Genomic DNA, 8,228 nt, shown 5'->3' with positions numbered 1-8,228 from the left:
GGAGCAGGTGGATTTTTGTCATCTTTAAGCCTCCTCACTGTTTAGTTCTGTGGGTTTCCTGGCTCTGTGCAGCCAGAGCAATTTCTGCTTTCCAGCCCTGTAGAACCAATACTCGTCCTCCTAGACTTACACTGAGACCTGAAGTAGGTACAATTGCTTAATTATTGAACATAGGAGTAATACAGAGATTTCATTTTCAATTAATGGTAATAATAGGAGAGGAGAGGATGATCCTAGGCTACTCTATTAGGCACTTTTTGGTTTAAGTTGAAAACTGAACTCCTTACTGGTTTTCCAGTAAAGGAAAGGATTGTTAGTATTTTCAAATAACTGTTTTGAAATAGAACAGGAATAATTCTTACTTTCTTGATTTGCTTATGCATTTTCATTCTTGAAAGCCAGTACCAAAGGCCATTGTATACGGCAGGGGAAACCATGTAGCACCATTTAATGGCCTACTCCAGGCCTTCACTTAATTCCATATTCACAATAGTGTGATAAAGTGATCATTTTCATCATAATGCAGATATAGGAACATACCAGAATAGTTCATCACAGAAACCTGCAATTTATGCTGTTAAACTGATCAGGGGAAGGTATCTTAATACAGTGACAGTTCTTAGACCAAGGCACTCCCATCTCTCAAAATACCAGTCAGAGGAGTTGTCTTTCTAGGTAGAGCAATGCTTGAAGCGCCTGTGGAAGATGAACCTGGTGGGCTGCATTGACACTCTGGCAGGACTGATTCCCAAGTAAGTGTCATGATCACGTGCATTATACTATCCATTAACTTAGCCTGTGAGCTAAAGGGCGGGGGGTGGTGGTGGTGGTGGTGTGCTAGATTGTAACAATCTCCTCATCCTTGTTTCAACGCAGGAAAAATACATCCCAAGCCCATGCAGAATGTTTAGTTCCCAGCCAGCCTATGCTGGAAACGGTGGCTCTGAAGGTATTGGGAGGTTGCAAGCTCATACTACGTCTACTGGACCGTTGCTGTAAAGCTTTTCTGTATCCTTTTTTCACAATGGAAACATTTTTACAGTTCACCAGCAGCACCTCGTGAGATGAAAACTAGGTCTGCTTTAGGCCCTGTATTGCTGATGGACTCAACTGTGCAATTAGTACATGCAACTTGAAGTTTCTCTTGATAGCCAAACATTTTATTCTCAAGTTATTCCGTAGGAACCTCAGGCTGTTGGCTGTCTGCTGTTCCGGCTTTGAACAACCCAAAGTTTGGATACTCATCTCCCAAACTATCCAGGATATTGCCTTGTCAATTGCCTCTAGTTGGTGTGTTCAGCAAGTCTCATTACATGCTGTTTATTTTTTAACCTTAACTGCTGTAATCTTCAGCTTGTCCGTTAAACATCTCTGCTCAGAAGAATTCATACTTCTGAACACTGTGGCTTCGGGGTTGTTGAGCCGGCTATGGTTTGTGTATTCAAAAGTCTGTCTTGATTGTTGTCTGTCTGTCTGACGTGCCTGTCAGGGAGAAGGGCTTGTAATTAGGCCTTGCTGCTGAGTGAGCTTTGTTAAGCTGGGAGGGGGAGGAGGGGCCCTCCATCCTTTTGGACTTGATTCTAGCACCTGCAGAGGTGTATAAGTGGAAAGAGACTTCTTGCATGCTGTTACAGAAGGCTTTGCTCTTGGTTCATAGCAAACTTTATGTAGCACTAATAAAATCACAGTATTAGTGCCAGCCTGCCACAAGCACTAGCATCTGGTACTCTTTGCAGCCAGCAGTAAGTCCTGCCTCATGCTGCAATGGAAAGGCTGGTATAAAGTTGTTCTATAATACTGCTGAGTTTTCCAGGGAAATCAGTGTTCTGGTCTCAGTATGAGAAATTGACTGCTGTCTGTAGCTGAAGGAGTAACAGCATTGTGTAGAAGAACTTGGCAAAATGTTCTTTGGCACAAGAAATCTGTCTTTCCAGTAAATGTAGAGCAGGCGATTTTATGGCATTGATGCTACCACCATTGTCCTGGGTTGGTACAGGTTGGTTTTGGGGGAAAACCTCATGTCAAATGACTTGGACATAACCTGAGAACCTGATGGGTCCCAGGTGTGGCACTCAGCAAAGCTCTAGGTCAGCAAGAGGGGCTCCTGATGGGGAGCTTACTAGTCAAGTCACTCCTACATTCTGATCTTGAACAGTTCCTTACAGCTCAGACTAAAATTAAGGAAAGTGTGGTGATGGAGTGTAGAAAGATAAGCTTGTATCGAGGGGGACCAGGGAAAGGGCAGCTTGGAATTTCTGCCATCAGCTCTTCTGCTTGAGCTGGAGGTAGTTGTTCAGTGAGCACAGGTTTTGCTAGAGGAGACTCCCTACCTTTCTGTCTTCTCTCTTCAGGATTCAGTACAGGTGCGTATTACAGAGCCTCGTGTCCTTGTATGGCATTTTGTCGACATCACTTCACCTGGTATCCGAGACACAACAGATGCCTTATATCAAGGGATTTACCTTCCCTTCTGATATCACTAACTTCCTTGGAGTTAACGTTTCTTCTGAGGTGAAGAAGCAAAAGGCTAGAATGATTACAACAAAAAAAAATACCAGCTGGCTGAAGAAACTCTTCCCAACAATGCCAGAGGCAGTGTCAGAGCTTGGGGAAAAGAGAAATTTTGCGACCTGCACAAGTGCTGTGAAAAAGCGTAGCATCCCACGCCCTGCGGACATCGGAGAGCCAGTTCTGGTCACCAGAGCCAGCAGAGGTAAAGCCTTGTGCCACAGTGCTTACTGGTTTCTGACATTTCAGAGACTGACCGCAACTTCTGTTTAACAGAGCCAAGCACTTCTACTACCCACAGAGTGTGGTTCTAGTACAAGCTCCCCTCTCCTGCTCTTGGAAGAGGAGAATGCTGCGTGTACCTTGCCTGTATAAAGCTGTGGATAACATCAGTATTGCGAGGGTTTGGTTGTCGGGGGTTTTTTTGTTAGCATGGTACAGCCTGGAGAGAAGCAGGTCATGAATGCAGTATACAGGTGCTGTAAATAGTTATTTGTATTTTCCTGCTTCTGCGTAGATGGGCCCCAAGGATAGTGAGGGAAGCTAAGAGCACTGTCTGCAGTCCACACAGGAGTAGATAAGGCTGTAAGTACAGCATGCAAGTATCATGTACTTGTTGGTTCTGGGCTGTGCCCAAGTCTTGCCCCACAGTCAGGGCTATGGCCAGTGACTGCAGGCATCCACGTCTTTGCGTGAAGCTTTTACCCATTAAGTTCTCCTTTGTTGCCATCTGTAAATCTCTGCATCCTCTTCATCCCTTGCAGGCTGCCATGCAAGATGAGGGTAGTCCCCTTGAGCTGGCCTAGAAATGTAGAGCACAGGTGTGAGCCGGCAAGAGATCTGAGAGCTCCACAGGGCAAAGCATTGCGGTGTCTCTGTGCAAAGACTTAAAAATGTCTTTACTTTGTAATGGGAACTCTTGTCTCTCTTTTCCTCTCTCTTTGTAGGGAAGCACCTGGGATTTGACATTAAAAGCTTACTTAGACCATCCAGAACTCCAGCACAAGAGGTTTGTATGGTACTGTTTTACACATTTTTTTAACTTTAAAGACCCTAACACTCAAAACATGATATCCCTGACTGAAAATTTGCTTTTCCCTGCCGTATTTTTGCTTGTCTAACAACCCAAGTTAGCATGGAAGCTTTGCACTGAAAATCAGTACTAATTTCTGCTTAGGAATTTGAGCATTTGTTGGTATGTCAAGTGAAATGACCAGAGAGCAAGTCGGTAGTAGGCAGGAATACAAATTCTAACTATCTGTCTCTCTTCGTATTCCACAAACCCAGACTGCTCTTCCACTTTCTCCTTAGGAAATAAGGAATGTTCTCACAAACCCCTCAGTGCTCTGCTCCTCTCCAGCAGAGGGGATCAGGCATGTCATCTTTTTTTTTTTTTTTTTTATGACTCTTTCTGGTTTTGTTTCAGGGTATAAGCATTGCATCAACACCTTTTAAAGCAAAGTCGGCATCACTTTCCTCTCGTATAGCAAAATCGCAGCATGCTGAATCTCTTATACAGATGGTCCAAACAGCTACGTCATTTGGGGAACTGTCAGAGGCACTCAGAAAAGCTATTCTGTGGTGCAAAGGCAACAAATTCAAATCGGAAGCTTATTTTCTGCGTAACAAGTTGTTGAAAAGCAACCGACTGCACCACGTGGAGGCTCAAGGATGCAGGTAATTTTGCATGGGTGTGGGGTTTCTGGATCTGACACTATATTTTAATATTATGTATTTTGCTACAATATAAAGAAACACAGTGGTCTAACCCCCATTCTTTTTAAACTCAAATGGGATCACTGGTTCAGGTTGCTGGATGCTCTGACGTGAACAGTCTGTTTAGCTTCAGTCATTTGTGAAAGGATTTAAAAGGCTAACAAATGCACAAATTCTTAAGAGGGAGGATGAAAATGCAACTTAAATCATGTGCATGTTTAACAGTAACAATTATATGATGCAAGGGGTGTCGTCTGTCTTCAGAATGCCCTGGCTACTATTGTACAAGGTGCTGCTGTATCTCCTTGGTATGACAAGGAAGATGGTAGAGAAGGCTAATAACTGAATCTCTCCAAACCTCAAATGAAATAACACTTTTAATAGCTGATGAAGTTACATTTTTGTGTACCTTCCTCCCCTTAAGCTTGAAGAAAAAACTGTGCTGTGTCAAAACATCTGTCCGTAAATACCTCCTGTATGGGTCACAAAATAGATGCTGGCCAAAGCAGTACCTCAGGGCACGGTTCTGTCGGAGGAGGATCAAATCATCCGCGTGCTTGAAGAGAACTCTGAAGGCTGTTCGGCAGAAACCTTCTGAGCTTTTTGGGGTCTGTGAGAACAGCACATCGCTCATCCTCCGAGCTTACCCAGATGGGCCTCCGAGTTGGGAAGGACATTCCAGTGCTGATACAGGTTGTGTCAAACTAAACACAGCAGGGACCCCTAAGCAGCTGCTGCTGGAAGGAAGCCCTGGCCCTGTGTGGAAAGAAGCTACTGAGAACATGGATATTGATTCTATTTTTGCAGCAATGGGTGTCTGACCGTGGACTTGCAAAGAGGAAGGGGGTCAAGTCACTCCAATTAATTTTTAAGTAACAGCCTCAGAACCCTAAATGGTGTCTTGGTAGCTCACAGCTTGAATTCTGCTAAGAAAGTAGCAACTATTCTATTATGTTTTTGTAAAACGGGCTTGCTTGTTGGTTTTTTTTGGTTTTTTTTTTTTTTTTATGGAAAGGCATTCCAAACAGCTGAATAGTCTTCCTCCTTTTACCTAGCCTTGTCTGGGAACAGTGACTTTGAGTTACCCTTACTCAGTGTGGCTTCTCTATTGCTCGGCCATATGTTAAGTGCTGCTGTCAAATCCACAGTGCAAACAGTTACCATCCACTGCGGAAGGCTTGAAATGAGGAGTTAACCAAACCTACTGCCTCTGAGCCCCTCCAGAAATAGGGGAAAGCACAGCTGTAGCCTGCAACAGTAAGCTCCTGACTGGTGAACATGTTTCTCACTGTCCTGAAATCTTTTTAATGTAAGTGCAATTTCTGCCTGCTTAGCAATGCTGTGAGGCACACCTACTCCAACATGTATTAACGAAATAATGTTAGAACAAACAATGGGGTTAGTGCTTTCTGCCAGGCTCTTGCTTATAACCAAGTCCTAAGATCAGGATCACCAGGAAATACTAAGAAAAAAATCTCAGAATGAAAAACAGGAATCTGCTTTGGTGTAGAGCACCCATCAAACAGCAGAAAGGAAAGGCTGTAAATGCAAGTAAATCTGGAAGAGGTTAACTTCAATTTCCTAGGCTTAAGATTGGTAAAAAACAAAAGAGCTGTGCCCAGTGGGACAGAAGAAGAAAAAAACCTTCCTAACCAATTAAGTGCTAAAACTCCTGTGTTACACACCTTATGTGAATTGATCAGTGTTAAGTTTAGTTATGAGGAGTGGGCACAAACTTAAAATGTTTTATTCAAAGAGCATACACAAAGCAAAGAGCAGAACTTCTGTAGTAGTTTGGCCTTGAAGACTCTTTCCAGTTAACAAAGATCCATTTTCTAGGTTTCCTGTCACAGGAATAGCCAGCAATAACTGAAACAGTTGCAGAGAATCACCCAATGTTAGCGCTCTAGATATCTGATTCAACACAGTCCTACTTCTAACAGACTTCCTGCCATTACAAGAATCTTTAGAGTGCTTTTTTCATTTCATAAAATGGTATAAAAATATGCAAGCATACCATGTACAATCAGATAACATTCAGCTGCTTGAATACCTTTCAGAAAAGGCTGGGAGCAAGGGCAGGCATCCCAGCAGTGACCTCCATCCTGAATAACCCCTCCAAACGACACACAGGACATTCCTTCCTTTTGGGCAGCAGGTGCCCAAGTAATGCCCCAGTGCAGCCTGCGTGCAGCATCAAGATCCATAGTTCGCTTCATCAAAGGCCTTTCTGGCTCGTTTCAGTTCTTCGTTCATAGTTAGGAGGTCTTTAACTCTGGCAAACTTCCGGGGGTCCTTGCGGATTAGAAAGACAATGTCCTCAACCTGTACACGACCCTGCCGCCCAATTGACATGGCCTTGTGTGTCTGTTAGAGGAAAAGAGGAAAATCAGCAGGGTTCCTTAATTTCTTTTAAGATATCAATTCCACTTAATTTCCTGTCATTTTATAATCAAAAAGTAAGCAATTGCAGGATCTGGGCACGACTATCCTAGTCACAAGAGAACTTCCCAGTAAACCATGGACTTGCTGTCACTCTGCTGTCCCCAGCTGCCCATCACTTACACCCAGCACATGTCACTATATACCCATAACAGTAATGACATCAAAACTAAAGCCAGATCATGTGTAGGACACCCAACGTTGCAGCATGCTTGAAGATGAACAGCATCAGGCAGAACTTGGAAGCAATGTGTGAAGTATCTGTATGACAGGACAGTTTAGGGCATTTTGATGAGGGAAGGCAAGGCCAACCTTGCAAAAGAAAGGGGATCTACAAACAGTAGGAAGTTTTTTTTTCAAAAAAAACCAAAACAAAAACCAAAACAAACCCACCCCAAACTTTTCAAACAGTATCCAAGTGTCTGGAAGAGCAATGGCTTCAGGCCCCAGAAGCTTGCATTTCTTTTGTATTGCAGAGCTACGTTCCCATCCATGTAAAGACACTCGGAGTACACAAGAATTTGATACTTTCAAAGCTGAGCCTTGTCTTTTGTCAGCTGCATGTATAATGATGCCACAGAGAGCCCCAACGTCAGATGTGCGTCTCCCATCACCAGTGCTAATCTAACCGCTCCTTAAGGACTTCAGCCACCATTCTAAATCCACATGGAGCAAGATGCATGAATTTTGCTTTAAACTTGGAAGAACAAAGTCTAAGCGTTTTCCTACTAGTGTCAGAGTTTTGGGCCTGGGATAATGCAATATTTGAGCCAGAGGTGGTATAAACCTCCAGGAGACTGAAGTCTTGGGTGAGGATATTTTGACTATGCTGCCTAGAGCTGACTTACCATTTCTGTGATAAACTCTATTACCAGGTCCTCAAGAATGTCCACTGATTCTGTGTAAGGGTTCTGGTCGTCCCCGAATCCATACATCATGCATCTTACTGCAGAAAGAAACGCTCAGCGTGAGGCTTCTTTCATCCATCCAGGGCTGTCAGCAGCACGCATCTTGTCTGAGCTCACCAGCCTGACGCGTTCACGCGCCAGGATGGCACTCGTGTCTGTTGGGCAGGGCAATTCTTGAGCAAAACGTGTAGGAAATAAGCAGGTAGACAGAAGCCAACAAAAGCCTAGTGCTGTACATACAGGAAAGCATGTCTGATGACAGACTCCTTAAATATGCATTTACCCTACCAAATGCTGAACACTGGCTGACAGGGTGGCCGGCTTTCAGCACCGTTAGGTTCAGAGGATGCATTAGCAATATTTTTTGAGGGGTCTACGCGACAGCTTTCTGCACTTTCAGCCAGGGTGCAGAATGAAAGCTGCTGTTTTGCTAAAGAAAACCGAGTCTTGGAACACCACAGCTGCCTCCTCAGGGTTCCAGCTGCGTGCCCGGGAGGGACACCGTCCCTAAATGCCGCGGGGAGCCCTGCAGCCCCCAGTGACCCGTCAGCGCCGGGCAAGGGGTTTCTGGCCCGGCTCGACTCACGTTCTTTGGAGAACAGCCTCTTCCTCTTGCCTTGCCCGCCGTCCAGGCCCCCGCCGGCTTCTTCCGCG

The 8,228-nt window shown here is 44.4% G+C and overlaps 2 protein-coding genes and 1 long non-coding RNA gene across 3 annotated transcripts; 1 reads left to right on the top strand and 2 right to left on the bottom strand.

Moving 5' to 3' along the window:
- The first annotated feature begins 6 nt into the window (after window positions 1-6).
- Window positions 7-4,735, top strand: NEPRO (nucleolus and neural progenitor protein). The gene is made up of 7 exons (XM_035894026.1): window positions 7-752; window positions 877-1,008; window positions 1,354-1,431; window positions 2,352-2,713; window positions 3,456-3,517; window positions 3,935-4,185; window positions 4,489-4,735. The coding sequence occupies exons 1-7, from the start codon at window positions 706-708 to the stop codon at window positions 4,568-4,570; spliced, it is 1,014 nt and encodes a 337-aa protein (XP_035749919.1). The 5' UTR covers window positions 7-705; the 3' UTR covers window positions 4,571-4,735.
- On the bottom strand, window positions 2,936-4,824 carry LOC118452267. The gene is made up of 2 exons (XR_004841965.1): window positions 4,737-4,824; window positions 2,936-3,310 (listed from the first exon to the last, which is right to left on the bottom strand). It is a non-coding gene; the product is annotated as an uncharacterized LOC118452267 (long non-coding RNA).
- Window positions 4,825-4,893: 69 nt separating this feature from the next.
- Window positions 4,894-8,222, bottom strand: TAF13 (TATA-box binding protein associated factor 13). Its single transcript, XM_009638538.2, has 4 exons — window positions 8,161-8,222; window positions 7,515-7,612; window positions 6,278-6,591; window positions 4,894-4,980 (listed from the first exon to the last, which is right to left on the bottom strand). Exons 2-3 carry the CDS (start codon window positions 7,602-7,604, stop codon window positions 6,421-6,423), a joined length of 261 nt encoding a protein of 86 aa, XP_009636833.1. The 5' UTR covers window positions 7,605-7,612; window positions 8,161-8,222; the 3' UTR covers window positions 4,894-4,980; window positions 6,278-6,420.
- Between the last annotated feature and the right edge of the window lie 6 nt (window positions 8,223-8,228).

Source organism: Egretta garzetta, unplaced genomic scaffold, assembly GCF_000687185.1.
Source record: "Egretta garzetta isolate BGI_Z169 unplaced genomic scaffold, ASM68718v1 scaffold465, whole genome shotgun sequence".
Classification (NCBI taxonomy): Eukaryota; Metazoa; Chordata; class Aves; order Pelecaniformes; family Ardeidae; genus Egretta; species Egretta garzetta.
The sequence above is the reverse complement of the archived record's forward strand: the minus strand, read 5'-3'. Positions and strand labels throughout refer to the sequence as shown.

What these genes read in the sequence shown, in the direction of transcription:
- TAF13 (XM_009638538.2), bottom strand. Translation starts at nt 7,604, where the DNA reads ATGATGTATGGATTCGGGGACGACCAGAACCCTTACACAGAATCAGTG. An exon ending in TAGAGTTTATCACAGAAATG is followed by an intron (nt 6,592 to 7,514) that starts GTAAGTCAGCTC and finishes TTCCTCTAACAG; the next exon opens with ACACACAAGGCCATGTCAAT.
- NEPRO (XM_035894026.1), top strand. Translation starts at nt 706, where the DNA reads ATGAACCTGGTGGGCTGCATTGACACTCTGGCAGGACTGATTCCCAA. An exon ending in GGGTTGTTGAGCCGGCTATG is followed by an intron (nt 1,432 to 2,351) that starts GTTTGTGTATTC and finishes TTCTCTCTTCAG; the next exon opens with GATTCAGTACAGGTGCGTAT. An exon ending in GGTCACCAGAGCCAGCAGAG is followed by an intron (nt 2,714 to 3,455) that starts GTAAAGCCTTGT and finishes CTCTCTTTGTAG; the next exon opens with GGAAGCACCTGGGATTTGAC.